This window comes from Pristiophorus japonicus, chromosome 1 (assembly GCF_044704955.1).
Source record: "Pristiophorus japonicus isolate sPriJap1 chromosome 1, sPriJap1.hap1, whole genome shotgun sequence".
Classification (NCBI taxonomy): Eukaryota; Metazoa; Chordata; class Chondrichthyes; family Pristiophoridae; genus Pristiophorus; species Pristiophorus japonicus.
Window position 1 is genome coordinate 194,785,397 of NC_091977.1, and position 15,651 is coordinate 194,801,047.

Genomic DNA, 15,651 nt, shown 5'->3' on the forward strand with positions numbered 1-15,651 from the left:
TGAGAATGTTGCATAGTTTGTGTCTCTTGAACATAGGTTTCCCTCCTCTGCTTTATATGAATCTGCTGGATTTTTGTAGCGTCCTTGTAGTTAGTTTGGAGTAATCCTTAAACCATTACCTTTTCTTTCTGAATGATAACTTTTCGTGAGTTTAAAGGGGAACACTTCTAAAACACTTTGCTATTTCCATGTTTTATGTAATCTGAATTTTGGAATTATCCTAGTGGACATTACAAGGTCTTTTGAAAGGAATGCAAGGGCTATTTGAATTAAAGGAAAAAGCTTGAAATTTCAAATGTTTTTGCTACTTTGAGGAAACTTGTTCTTTCTGCCATCAGCAAACAATAGATTTTATTGTAGTCTATACAGCTATTTTAAAGGTTGCAGTTAATTTCAGAGCTCTCAATTTATTTGCTAAATATGTTCTTTATTCATTAATAACCTAATTATAATAGGTTATTACAATACTAATTTTATGATTTCTGATGACTGATAAATTGCCATTTTGGATTGTAATATCAAAGTTCAAAATTATGCACTCATTTGTTGCTATTTAAGCAACTGTAAGTGATTCAGTAATTTCCCTACTTAGCACAGATTGAGTATAGTGTACAGTACTATGAAAAATGAGGGCAAGATTTGAGGGTGGGGGAAGTTGCATTGTCATTTTAGCACAGTGTCACAGTGATTTTGAGTGTGTATTAATGTAAAAGTAACAGTATAATGCAAGGGATTATGGAGTACACTGAGGCCTCAATATGAGCGACCTCTTCCAGGAAGCTGTTTCATACTGATTTGAGTTTGCAGAGTGCAGTATATCTCCAACTTCATAGGGAAGAGATCTTGAAAGTTGCCAGTAACATTACAAGATTTTTTTTAATGAATGATAAAGCTGTAATTTGCATACATTCAAGGAAAACTATTTGCCAAAATGACTGATCAATCGGGGGGAGGGGGTTCAGTCTGATATTTTAGGAGGGCACATTTTGTTCAATTTGGGAGGGTTAGTTTAAAATTCGGGTGTTTTGGGAGTGTTCCCTCTTTTAACGTGTTTTTTGATTTTTTTTTAAAAAGATTGCACCATAATTTCTGCCTCCCCTCACTGGGTGGTAGTTAATCTAATAATCAACACAAAAAGATGATCTTAATTTTGTTATCATACACAGATTCTGTTGATTTCTGTTTCTGAGTTATTTGTTGTTTTTTCTTTATTTTTCTCCTCCCCCTCATTTGCTCATGTCTTGGTTGGCGTTTGGTGGTGTATAACCGTGATTGCGTTACCGTAGCAATAACAATTGGTCGTCTTGGTTACGTTTGTCCTCAAGAGGTGGCCCCCATGCTACAGCAGTTTATAAGACCCTGGTGTGTATTATTCAATCTTTATTTAATTCATTTTCCTCTTCACTCTTTCTCTATCTCTTTCTCACTTATAGCAATAGTTTTCAGTTGATTGCAAATTCACAATCCTTAACCATTGCCAACCATGTGACTAATCTTGTCCTATCAGGTTTGTGATTTTTCAGTAGCACTGTCATGTGTATATTTTTATTTTATGTTGTGGCTAACAACTAACTGATGCATGGGATAAGATTGTCACATGCTTGCTGTGTTGAGAAGCTTGATTATGAACGTAAAAGCATTAAAGAAATTTTCACCAGTCTGATAAATTGCATGCAGAAATCTTTTTTTAAAGTAATAGAAATACAAAATTTTAAACTTCACTTGAGAAACATGTTATGCTCTGAAATTATTAATTTTAAGGTCAAACACTTTGCTTGCAAACTGTGGAAGTCTTTTGTTGTATTATAAATTATAATACAGTTTTGTATGAATACCAGCTTGTGTTCCACCTTGTCGTATATTCAGTCATTTGTCTTTCACATGCTGCTTCTTAAAATTGAATGGCTAAAGTAGTAAATCTTGTATTACTGAAAAACTGATAGTTCTGACAAAGGATGACATTGTTGCAATAATGGATTAATTGAAGTATTCTTTAAAATGGTCTTTGTTTTAAAGTGTTTGATGGAATAATCAAGTCACGCAGAACATATAAGACCTTAATCCCAGTAATTTAAAGTGGGTTTAATTTTGAGATTGGCAGTGAATATTAATTGACTTTAAGTAATACTTGGCTATGCATAGACTCAAAAAATGAAAAGAAGAGCAATTGTAATCTCATTGATTTAGTATTCATAGAAAAGCTTGAGAGGCCAGATTATTGATGGACAACAAACATATTAAATTGTCCCGTTTAAGTGAAAACGTTAATTGTGTTACTGCTGTTAGATTTGCAAAGTGGGTAGATCAAACAGCCAAATTAACTGCAACATATCTATTCCATTAAATACTATAAGTAGATTATTTTGTGTGCAGTGCTTTAGTGGATTAAAATCAGTCTCTGTACATAACCCCTGTTTATACATGACTTTTTTTTAACACTATTGAACAGGTGTACTTCCCTGCGAAACATAAGGGATAATGAAGAGAAAGATTCTGCTTTCCGTGGCATTTGCAGTATGATTGGTGTCAATCCAGGAGGAGTTGTACAGGTGATAAGTTATGAGACTGTAGGATGTTTGTGATGACGTGATTAAAATGGGAGTCAAAAATGCTCCCATTACATTTGAATTCCTGAAGTCATGGCTCCTTTCTTGAACAAAGAAATGTGGAATGCTGCCAAAATATCCAGTCAAAACGGTAGTAGCATAGACCCCACTTTGTAAAATTAATGTAGATTTAAAGTTTTCATTAAATTTTGCCAACAATTTCCTGAATATTACCTTGGAGTTGAACAAACTTGAATGTAATTTAACATTGTTTTGCTTCATGCTGTAGTGTTCTTTGGTTTCTGTCGAAAGATCTTTTCTGTGTCCGTGGAGAACTAATTATCTTTTGTACGAAAGGTACTTGACTGGCAGCCTAGCATGTCCAGGGACCTTCACCCAACCTGAAGTGTTGGGGTTCTTATTGGCCTGACACTCAGCAAGCTTGTTCATTTCATTTGCGATCTTTCAATACAAATGTTAGTGGATCAGGGAGAGTATATTGCCTTCATTTTAGAAAAACTCAAGTTCTGTATTTGAACTGTGGGATTCAAATGTTTTAGACAGCTTCATAGCAATAACTGCATAGAATGACCACCAAGCTTATTATGTAATTTTTCACTAGATAGCTTGATGCAGGTGGTATCCAATCCAGGGTAAGTGGAAAATCTAAATATGCTATCCTAATGAGCAGAAATGAATCACTTGACCTGTTCAAATGAAGTGCTTTGTTGCAGTAGTGGAGGCAACGGGTAGAACATGTGAAAACTGGACAACGATAATTGGCCGGAATTTGCGGCCATGATGACAGCGAACTGGCAGCATTCGCTGCCATTCCACCATTGAAACTGAACACAGCTTCAGGATTTGACGCATGTGGAAATCCAGAAGTAGCAGTCAGTCATTGACAGCTCTGAAACAGGCTGTGCTGTGCTCTCCTCCCCACAGAACCGGCAATCTGTGTAATCAGCCAAATCATTAAAATTGCCGAATATGTCGTCTCTTCCGCAGTAATTATGCTGTTAAGTTCCCCACTAAAAGTTAGACCCAAAGGGATTAGGTGTAACTAGGGTTTTGACAACATTATTACTGCTAAACAAATGTTATGGGCCTGAAAAATGAATATAAATTTTCTGCAGTGAAATTTGTCCCTTTTAATAAAACTAAATTTTTAAGAAACTTTTCCAAAAACATTTTAAAAAATGTTTTAAGTTTGTTGTTCATTATTTCAGGTTTGCCATTTACCCAAGTGAGAGCTTTGTTTTGCTCTCTCTAACTATATTTTAAAGTTTGAATTTAAAAGCTTGCTCGCTTTCTTGTTTGCTGTCTGTACAAATTTCTGCATTTTGATTGGCTGCTTAGACAACCTGTGAATGTCACAGCAGTTCATACAAAGGGATCCTCACTATAGTTCGTTGATTTGAATTGAAGGTCAGAAAACCTTTAGTTCTCGACACAGATAGCAAGATCTTTGTGCGAAGCTTGCTTCAGGGCCAGCAGCAAATGCCTTTGTTTCGCTGCTGACCGCAAATTGCGGGTCTCTTAAGATGGAACTTTACTGCTTGCACAATGTAGAAAATGAAGTATACGGTGTTTGACGCTTCAACATTACTGATAGTAGAAGCATAAGCCAAAATCATCATTGCTAAGAAAGTTAATAGGCAGAAGTGTCCAGAAAAACAAAACGACAGCATGAAAAGAGTTGCAAGAACTAACCTTCAATACAATAGGAAACTCAATACAACTGCACAGCACAGCAGGGTCTCCGAATACCCTGTGGCCTAAGAAGATGATAGCACAACTGTTCCAGCTCCAAGATGGGGACATTATCTCAATATCAATCTGTTGCTGAGTCCAGTAAATGATACTGTTACCTGTCTTTTATAGTTACAAATAAGTAATATCAGCATAACTACTCAGTCTTCTAATGTAATTAACACTAATATTTGGCAAGGTCTTTTAAGTGCTCAGATATAATGTTGTGCATCTATAATTATTTGCTTTGCTTGCAGTGTGAAAGTTAGCTCCCAATAGTCTTATTACTTAAATATCTACAGTTAATGCATAGTCAAAAGTTGAATACTGAACATTATCTTCTATGTTTCCATAGATAACACCCATCAACATTTTCAAGAAAGGTGCATTTGAAGTTGACATATATTTTAATTAGTCTCCTCCCTTCCTGCCTCCAAACCCTCAAGTTGGGTCTGCAGTTATGACTGCTGTGAAACAGGAAAGGGAGGATCGGAAGCCACAGCTTTCCCTGGATTACAAACTGTACAAACTCATACAAACTATAACACTGAACACTGCACACACAGACACACAATTCACAAATGCTAACCCTACAATGTCCCCACCATGTACGCAGAACAGACTAGATGAAGCCATTTATCTGCTTCACTGGCAGTGCAAAATATTGACACTGCAATCCAGCTACATCGCAGTGCAGTGAGATGCAAGTAAAACGTCCAATGCAATATTGGCCGTACGTGATTTTCAGGCATCTGGGTCAGTTGCTTAGGTGGGCCCCTTTCATATGCGAATGGAGGGCCGAATACCTGTTTTGGGTATCCTCCAAGAAATTAGGCTGCTCTAAACAGACTTGGATTTTCCAGGTGTAGATGCGGCCTACTGAAAAGCTGAGCTTAAATTTTTTTACAAAGATAATGTGGAACTAAGGAACAGAAATGCTCTTCTCAGATCCACTGCACTCCTGACTGCTGCAATCGGCCTCCTTCCTACAATCCCGGAGAGGCAAGTAGCCCAAAAAGATCCCTTTTTGCACTAACTTTGGGCCTCCCGGTTGGGGTGTGCAACAGCAAGAATGGGCCCAGATAAATTTCTACCCCATTATGTTTTGTTGCTTGTAATAAATTCAATTTTTAAAATGCAAATTTTGTTCCAGGACCACTCAGAACAATGTAGAAATATAACATTATGCAAGTAGATCTGCGCACATAACAGGGGTGTTGCTCAAAGCTTTTTTTTTTTCATTTTTGGGCTGTGGTCATCACTGGTAAGGTCAGCATATATTGCCCATCCCTAGTTGCCCTTGAGAAGGTGTTGGTGGGTCTTCTTGAACTGCTGCAGTCCATTTGGTGAAGCTGCTCCCACAATGCTATTGAGTAGGGAGTTCAAGGATTTTGACCCAGTAACAATGAAGGAACAATGATATGTGACTTGGAGGTGTTCCCATGCAGTTGTTGCCCTTGTCTTTCTCGGTGGTGGAGGTTAGTGGTTGGCAGGTGCTGTTGAAGAAGCTTTAGCAAGCTGCTGCAGTTGGGGAAGAGGGTGGATGTTTAGGCTAGTGGATGAAGTGCTGATCAAGTGGACTGCTTTGTCCTGGATGCTTCTTGAGTGTTGCAGCTGCAACCATCCAATCAAGTGGGGAGTATTCCATAGCACTGCTGAGTTGTACCTTGTCAAGTGAAAGTAGTGAGGAGTCGGGAGGTGAGCCACTTGTCGCAGAATATCCAGCTTCTCACCATCACTAGAGTAGCCATGGCATTTATGTGACTAGTCCAGTTGAGTAAAACTGAAAATGGAATAAACCAATAATTAACGGTCCATTTAGCCCACTTGTGATTAATATTCATTATGGAGTTAATCCTATTTGGGGATAATGTTAGAGAAGTAAAGCTGTCAAAAGAAGCTTTACTGCCAAAAGTGCTATTTTCTGCGTGGAAATAATTTATCATTAAAATTACAAACTCCAAAAGGGTGCCCAGTATTTTCAATAGTAGTAATCGAAGTCAGGAAATATGTAGATGTGTATGTAAACAGTATAATGTCTGCATTGGTTCCTCAGTGTCACAATGGTGAGAAACAAGGTCTCTTGACTTTGGTGCTGTGCAAAAACCATTTGATTCCTGATTTTGTGTTTCTGGTGTCCTGAATATCTACCTCGCTACCACTCCTCTCGACCCCGCCATAGTCTCTAAATTATCAGACTGCTTGTCCGACATGAGCAAAAATGTTCTCCAATTGAATATTGGGAAAACCGATGCCATTGTTTTTAATCCCCGCCACAAACTCTGTTCCCTAGCCAGGCTGAATCAGACTGTTTGCAACCTTGGTGCCATTGTTGACCCTGAAATTAGCTTTCGACCGCATAGCCGCAGCATAACTAAGACCACCTATTTCCACCTCTAACATCGCCTGTCTCATCCGCTGCTGAAGCCCTCGTCCATGTCTTTGTTACTACTAGATTTGACTATTCCAAGCACTCCTGGCTGGCCCCCCACATTCTACCCTACGTAAACTAGAGGTGATCCAACACTCGCCAATAACCAATCCCGCTCACCCATCACCCTTGTGCTCGCTGACCTACATTGGCTTCCGGTTAAGCAACGTCTCGATTTCAAAATTCTCATCTTTATTTTCAAATCCCTCCATGCCCTCGCTGCTCCCTATCCCTGCAATCTCCTCCAGCTCCACAACAACCACCCCCCCCCCCCCCCCCCCCCCCCCGAGATGTCTGTGCTCCTCTAATTCTGCCCTCTTGAGCATCCCTGATTATAATTGCTCAACCTTGGTGGCTGTGCCTTCTGTTGACTGGGCCCTAAGCTCTGGAACTCCCTGCCTAAACCTCTCCGCCTCTCTACCTCTCTTTTCTCCTTCAAGATGCTCCTTAAAACCTACCTCTTTGACCAAGCTTTTGGTCACCTGCGCTAATTTCTACTTGGAACAGCTCAGTGTCAAATTTTTTATATCGTAATACTCCTGCTAAGTCCCTTGGGACATTTCACTACGTTAAAGGCGATATATAAATACGCCTTTTGTTAAAATGTGCTTTTACTTGTTTAGTTCCGTTAGTAACACTAATGTTATTTAACCTACAAGACTACGGACCAAGAGCTGGAATGTGGGATTAGCCTGGATAGCTCTTTGTCGGCCAGCGCGGACACGATGGGCCGAAATGGCCTCCTTCTGTGCTATAAATTTCTATGATTCTGTGCTTTCTATTAGCACCTCTGTTGACACTTCATAAAAGTCTGCTTGCTTTTTTAAGCATCTTGTATCAGAATTGTTCAAATATTTTTCTTCTTCTAGGACTTCATTTTTTTCTGTGATGCAGTAGCATCTTGGATTAGTCCAAAAGCTGATCTTCGAGATATGTTCTACAAGGTAACACATTTCTTTCAGTTTTGATCATTGAAATTGCTTGTTTTAGTTGCTTTTAGAAAAAGAGAATAAAGACAGAAGTGGTGAACATTTATTTTGTTTAATGTCTGAAATGACTTTGTTTTTGGTATTATATTTGTTATATTTGCTTTTTTTTTTATTTCAATGCACAAGAATGTTGACATTTATTGAGGAGAAATTGCATTTTTTTTAAGTTATCTCATTGACTTAAAAATTTATATTTTAACATCAGATTTTTCAGCCAGAGGAGCTTACGCTAAAAGCTTGTAGAAGCAGTCAGTGCAGTCTAACATAATCAGGTGTAAACCAGGTGATTACCCCACAGCTCGACAGTGTCCAAATGAGTAAACTTGTCTGTGGTCCATGACCGCTGTAGCAAGACCTGGACGACATTCAGGCTTGGACTGATGAGTGGCAATTGATTCATGGAATTTCTGTGTTTTTGTTCATTCCTGGGATGAGGGTGCCGCTGGCAAAGCCAGCATTTATTGCCCATCCCTAATTATCCTTGGGAAGGAGGTGGTGTGCCGCCATGTGGTCCATGATGATGAAGCTGCTCTCATAGTGCTGTTAGCGAGGGAGCTCCAGGATTTTGACCCAGCGACTATGAAGGAACAGCGATCTATTTCCAAGTCAGGATGATGTGTAACTTGGAGGTGATGGTGTTCCCATGCCCCTGCTGCCCATATCCTCCTTGTTGGTAGAGGTCGCGGGTTAGGAAGGTGCTGTAGAAGAAGCCTTGGCGAGTTGCTGCGGTGTATCTTGTAGATGGTGCATAATGCAGCCATGGTGCACTGGTGGCAAATGCGGTGCCAGGCAAGTGGAGAGTATTCCATCACACTTCTGACATGGTAGAAAGGCTTTGAGGAGTCAGGAGGTGAGACACTCACCACAGAATACCTAGCCTCTGACCTGCTCTTGTTACCAGAGTATTTGTGGCTGGTCCAGTTAACTTTGAGGTCAATGGTGACCCCCAGGATGTTGATGGTAGGGGATTTGGCGATGGTAACGCCATTGAATATCAAGGGGGAGTGGTTAGTCTCTCGCTTGTTGGGGATAGTCACTGCCTGGCATTTGTGTGGCGCAAATGTTACTTGCCACTTATCAGCCCAAGCCTGAATGTCGTCCAGGTCTTGCTGCATGTGTGCATGGACTGTTTCATTATCTGTGGAGTTGCAAATGGAACTGAACATTGCGGCAATCATCAGTGAACATCCCCACTTCTGACCATATGATGGAGGGAAAGTTATTGCTGAAGCTGCTGGCGATGGTTGGGCCTTGGACACTGCTCTGAGGAACTCCTGCAGCGATGTTCTGGGGCTGAGATGATTGACTTACAACAACAACCATCTTCCCTTTGTGCTAGGTATGACTCCAGCCAGTGGAGCGTTTTCCCCGATTACCATTGACTTCAATTTTACTTGGGCTCCTTGATGCCACACACTTGTCAAATGCTGCCTTGATGTCCAGGGCAGCCACTCTCACCTCGCCTCTGGAATTCAGCTCTTTGGTCCATGTTTGGACGAAGGTTGTAATGAGGTCTGGAGTCGTATGGTCATGGCGGAACCAAAACTTAGCATTGGTGAGCAGGTTATTCGTGAGTAAGTTGCCGCTTCATAGCACTCAACAACATTAATGATTTAGACGAGGGGATTAAATGTAGTATCTCCAAATTTGCGGATGACACCAAGTTGGGTGGCAGTGTGAGCTGCGAGGAGGATGCTATGAGGCTGCAGAGCGACTTGAATAGGTTAGGTGAGTGGGCAAAATGCATGGCAGATGAAGTATAATGTGGATAAATGTGAGGTTATCCACTTTGGTGGTAAAAACAGAGAGACAGACTATTATCTGAATGGTGACAGATTAGGAAAAGGGGAGGTGCAACGAGACCTGGGTGTCATGGTACATCAGTCATTGAAGGTTGGCATGCAGGTACAGCAGGCGGTTAAGAAAGCAAATGGCATGTTGGCCTTCATAGCGAGGGGATTTGAGTACAGGGGCAGGGAGGTGTTGCTACAGTTGTACAGGTCCTTGGTGAGGCCACACCTGGAGTATTGTGTACAGTTTTGGTCTCCTAACCTGAGGAAGGACATTCTTGCTATTGAGGGAGTGCAGCGAAGGTTCACCAGACTGATTCCCGGGATGGCGGGACTGACCTATCAAGAAAGACTGGATCAACTGGGCTTGTATTCACTGGAGTTCAGAAGAATGAGAGGGGACCTCATAGAAACGTTTAAAATTCTGACGGGGTTAGACAGGTTAGATGCAGGAAGAATATTCCCAATGTTGGGGAAGTCCAGAACCAGGGGACACAGTCTAAGGATAAGGGGTAAGCCATTTAGGACCGAAATGAGGAGGAATTTCTTCACCCAGAGAGTGGTGAACCTGTGGAATTCTCTACCACAGAAAGTTGTTGAGGCCAATTCACTAAATATATTCAAAAAGGAGTTAGATGAAGTCCTTACTACTAGGGGGATCAAGGGGTATGGTGAGAAAGCAAGAATGGGGTACTGAGGTTGCATGTTCAGCCATGAACTCATTGAATGGCGGTGCAGGCTAGAAGGGCCGAATGGCCTACTCCTGCACTTATTTTCTATGTTTCTATGTCTATGTTTCCATCACTTTGATGATGATGATTGGGAGTAGACTGATGGGGCAATAATTGGCTGGATCGGATTTGTCCTGCTTTTTGTGGACAGGACATACTTGGGCAGTTTTCCACATTGTCAGGAAGTTGCCAATGTTGTAGCTGTATTGGAACAGCTTGGCTAGAGGTGCTGCAAGTTCTGGAGCACAAGTCTTCAGCACAGCAGCCGGGATGTTGTTGGGGTCCATAGCCTTTGCTGTATCCAATTTGCTCAGCTGTTTGTTGGTATCACATGGAGTGAATCGAATTGGCTGAAGACTGGCTTCTGTGATGGTGGGGACCTCAGAAGGAGGCCGACGAGGATCATGCACTCGGCACTTCTGGCTGAAGATGGTTGCAAAACCTTGACTTTTGCACCCGTGTGCTGGGCTCCGCCATCATTGATAATGGGGATATTCATGGTGCCACCTCTAATAGTCCACCACCATTTACGACTGGGTGTGGCAGGACTGCAGAGCTTTGATCTGATCCGTTGATTGTGGGATCTCTTAGGTTTGTCTATAGCATGCTGCTTCTGCTGTTTAACATGCATCTAGTCCTGTGTTGCAACTTCCCCAGGTTGGTACGTCATTTTTAGGTACGCCTGGTGCTGCTCCCTGCATGCTCTTCTATACTCCTCATTGAACCAGGGTTGGTTTGATAGTAATGGTAGAGTGAGGGATATGCCGGGCCATGAGTTTACAGATTGTGGTGGAAAACCATTTTGCTGCTGATGGCACACAACGCCTCATGTATGCCAAGTTTTGAGCTGTTTTATCTGTTCTGAATCTATCCCATTTAGCACAGTAGTCGTGCCACACAACATGATGGATGGTGCTCTCATTGTGAAGACAGACTTCACCTCCACGAGGTCTGTGCGGTGGTCACTGCTACCAATGCTGTCATGGACAGATGCATCTGCAACGGGTAGATTGGTGAGGATGAGGTCAAGTAGGTTTTTCCTTCGTGTTGGTTCTCTCATCACCTGCCACAGGCCCAGCCAGGCAGCTTTGTCCTTCAGGGCTCAGTCAGTAGTGGTGCTAACGAGCCACTCTTGGTGGTGGACATTGAAGTCCCCCACCCAGAGTATATTCTGTCACCTTTCTACCCTCTGTGCTTTTTCCAAGTGATGTTCAACATAGAAGGAGTACTGATTCATCAGCTGAGGAAGGGCATGACGCCATGAGACTTCATGGGGTCTGGAGTCAATGTTGAGAACTCCCAGGGCCCCTCCCTCCCTCCCATATACCACCTCTGGTGGGTCTGTCCTGCCATTGGGACAGGACATACCAAGGATGATACTGGAGGAGTCTGGTTGAAGATATGATTCTGTGAGTATGAATATGTCACTAGTCTGTGGGACAGATCTCCCAATTTTGGCACAAGACCCCAGTTGTTAGTGAGGAAGACTTTGCAGAGTCAACTGGGCTGGGTGTACTGTTGACCGTCTGGTTATTACTAGTCCAGTAACATTACCATTGTGTGGCATTCACAGCTTTCTGAAAGTGTCAATTTCAGTCCAGCAGTTGCTATGGCAATGATCTTGCATGTACTGAAGTTACAGATGTTCAGTATCTCTTCTATGACCACAGGACATTAGAAACCTATTGGGAGAAAAAGTGAAGCAATGGGAGAATGTTATGAAAAACAAAGCAATAATGATGCTATTTGAGTTGGTACTGTGCAAGAGGAAAATCCTTAGATTATTTTAAGGTTTAAACTTATCACTGATGTGTATAAGTGTTCATATATCGAACATTTTAACTAGTATTTAATAACTGAAGATTATCCAGTAAAGCTCACAAAATGCCTTGATTATACAATGCATATTTTTGTTAAATTGATCATGCATATTTTAAACCTGTGTTAACTCAAAATACTATGTGTTGCATTTCAGATCCTTCATGGTTTTAAAAATCAAATTGGGGATGAAAATTGGAGCCGTTTTTCAGACCAGTTTCCACCTCCCTTGAAGGAGCGCCTTGCAGCGTATTATGGAGTCTAGCTGTGTACGCTGTTGTCAACCTATATTCGTGGTAATTTCCTAAGTGTTTTGCTTTGAATAGGATATGCTGTTCTTGTTTGTCAAACGTGTAAAACAGTTTTCTTTGTCTCCACAGGTCTTTCAAGCTGGGAAGTCCATAGGGAGCCTCTGCACCCAGGGAAAAAGTTACCCTTTAAGGGGGGGGGGAAGGGTAAACCAGTGGGACATATAGTACAATCCCAACCCTACTGGGACGGGTGGGAGGGAGGTGTTTAGCCGTCGTACTGTTCAGTCGACATTGGGGAAAGTTGAACCCTGAAGTCTTTTTCGATGGACATTTGTCTCTTCTTTTTAGAGCTTTACACCAGAAGAGAAGAAACAAAGGAAGACATCTGACCCAAACATCATGTTTCTGACTAAGGGAAAATGTAACAAATGCAGGAATGTAGGCTTCAAAAGTGGGTTGAAGTGCAGAGAGAAAATCATAATCATTAGGTTAAAAGTTGGCAGCCAGAGACATGGGGGTTTTACATACAGACTAAGGCTGAAGGTAAGAATTAAGGAAACACTCGGGGATTAATAGATATTTTGCATGAATTTAGGAGAGCTACAAAAATGACAATGTTAGTGCATTTCAAAAGTGCAGCTTGTTTCCAAGATTAATAGTAAACAACGAAGTAAAATCATAGACATTAAGACATGAGTTTCTAATTAAGTAACAATGTCAGTCATAATGAATGACTAACTATTGGTAACAAGGCTAAATGGCTCGGGAAACCCTGAATAGCTTATTTTTTCACTGAGTGGTACGTGCATACTGGTTTAAGTTTGACATATCTTCTTTAGTTTTGCATTTAAAAAACACACAAGATAGTATAAATAATTGGGTTGTAATGCCAGTGTTCAGATTTTTTTTCTAAACTAAGAACTACAGTAAATCTTTGTAGTGTAAATGTTCGATTTAAGGTACAGGCATGTAATTTGGTTCACTGTGGTTAACAGTAAGGTTGCTTTGTTTAGTGGGACATTGAGCTAGCATGCGTGCATCATAGAGAGTGGAAATGGTAAGGTTTCTTTCCCACTAGAATTTTTTTTAGTGTTGCAGCTCAACAATATTACTAAATAGACTTTGTGTAAAATATCCCGAGGTTTTTCATATAGGATTTTAATTTCTGTTAAGGTTATTCATAGGTATAACCAGTTTATAAGGATTTGAAATATCTTTAGGGTCCGCTAGGGTTAAGATTGTTATTGTATTGTGTGTAACCTGCACAATGTGGAAAGCTGAAATCTCCATGCAAATCTGTTGCCTCTGCTGTCAATGTGATGTGCTTTCTGCATGGTTATATACTATTCAAATTAATAGAACCTCCAGACATAAAAGAATTATGCTGTAGGACAATTGAGGGCTGCATAATTAGATGGCAAATGAGGACAATTGTACAAGTGTAAGAGACAGGTATGCTTTATTTAGTGTTTTTAATCAAACTTGATCGGTAATATTTTTGTTCAAAGCATGATCTCATGAGACGCTTATTGTCCTGTACTGAATCTTAAGCAGGATAGATCAAAATTTCAATCTGGAATATATGAAACAATAATTGGCACATTGGTGGCCCTTTGTGCCATAAAAGCTGCAGGAGTGCAAAATGGAATGGATCCGTTTCCTTTAATTTGTTCCACTTTATGTTGCTTTCTATACTCCTTTGTGTAAATAAATCCTTTCACATTGAATTCTGCCCCTTCCCCTTAATGTGTATTTTGTTGTAAATCTATTTTTTATTTTTTTATTAGTATGTACTGTGAATGTGGTAAACAAAACAAACTGGTACACTTGACCTTTATGCGTGAGTCTTTTATAATACATTGACTGCCTGATAATTATCCCATGATGGTTAGATTTTTTTTCAGCTGGGACATACCCTCCCCCAGGGAAAACAGCAACTCTGCTGGTCAGAGTATGAAGCGCAGCACTACTTTTGGAGGCTGCAAGGCTAGAATAAAATATACAGCAAATAATTTTACGTACTTTAAAAGCCATGGCAGCTTTTTATATTTCTAGGTTTCCCTCCATTACATATTTTGCTACACAAAAAATAGAGAAAAGGCTGAGTGTTTGGCTGAGTTTTGCAGCTTGCTTTTTAAGTATTGTGTGCGATGAATGGGATAACTAATGCACTGAAAAACACAGGCTTTGTGTGTGCAAGCGCCTATGAATGAGATTGCGGCATGGAATTCTTTAGCCGCAGTTTGCTTTGCAATGCATTTGTGTTTTTTTTTTACTTTGCATGAAAGAATGCAGTTTATACATTCCTTAACTTTGCACAGCTTGGCAAGTGTGATTGGACAGAAGTGTAGTGTTTAGTTTGTTTCATAACTGCTGCATATTATATACAAATAATGTAATATGCGAGTTAATTAAGCTCTTCACTAAAGGTCCCATCAACTTGTATGGCCCTTTTCGATATGTGCAACATTCATAGACTTGCATGCAATGTACTTTCATTAATTGCTAAGACTGATTAGAAAAAAAGTTTGCTCAGGTTATTAGAAAACAACTCCATGGCTGCTGCTAAAAGCTATTTGTATTGTGAAGAGAAATGTATTTGCATGTTCTTCATAGGTTTAAACCAAAAGAAATTTCTGTGCTCAGTACCTTCAGATGATTCCAAAATGTGCTTAACTTGCTTTTGTTATAAAAGGGCATTTTCTTCAGGTCAGATATTACCTAACCAGGAATATATATTTCAGTCTAGGTTTTTTCTCACTTTGAAAATAACTAACAAAAACCCCATAGTTATTTGAATTTAATTCTCTATAGTGTTCAGGTGTAAGGAGTAAAAGTTACAGTATTACAACAGATTGGACAGAATTATAAACTTACTTAATTCCCTGGGATAGAGGTTTTTTTTTGAGGAGGACTGGATGAAAGAGTAAAGATTAGATTCTTCTGTAAAGAATTAGAAAGCTTGGGTGAATGAGCTTTTTGGCTCTAATTCCAGTCTCTGTGACTAGTTATTTTGCTGAAGAAAACACTAATATTGCAGTAATGCAGCTGTTAGAATATCAGGAGTAGCTTTATTACTGTAATATTAACCATACCTACTAAAATAAAATGTAAGTATTAAACATTTTTGCCGTCCTCCTTTTTATCTCTTTCTTTCAATTTTATATTTTATCTATTTCTACTCAATACACCCTGTTCTAAATTTTTAGTATAAAAATGCTTTTACCTTTATTTCTCAATCTCTTGATTCTGCCATCTATTTTAGAAATTGGAGAACCATTTAAAAGTTAATTCCAAAGACCGAAAAGTATAAAAATGTGAAGTTACCAGGTCAATCTTCAAT

The 15,651-nt window shown here is 40.1% G+C and overlaps 1 protein-coding gene across 5 annotated transcripts in view; it reads left to right on the forward strand.

The window, feature by feature from the left end:
- tnpo1 (transportin 1) overlaps nt 1-15,433 on the forward strand; it is a 172,831-nt gene extending 157,398 nt beyond the window's left edge. For 3 of the 5 annotated variants that reach the window (XM_070885929.1, XM_070885931.1, XM_070885932.1), the window contains 5 exons: nt 1,287-1,362; nt 2,450-2,549; nt 7,599-7,673; nt 12,215-12,353; nt 12,438-15,433. In XM_070885929.1, coding sequence (XP_070742030.1) covers nt 1,287-1,362; nt 2,450-2,549; nt 7,599-7,673; nt 12,215-12,322 — 359 coding nt within the window. In that variant the 3' untranslated portion in view covers nt 12,323-12,353; nt 12,438-15,433. Of the gene's footprint in view, nt 1-1,286; nt 1,363-2,449; nt 2,562-7,598; nt 7,674-12,214; nt 12,354-12,437 lie in introns of those variants that run through there. The other 2 variants (XM_070885930.1, XM_070885933.1) reach the window with 2 other exon arrangements.
- Nucleotides 15,434-15,651: the final 218 nt, after the last annotated feature.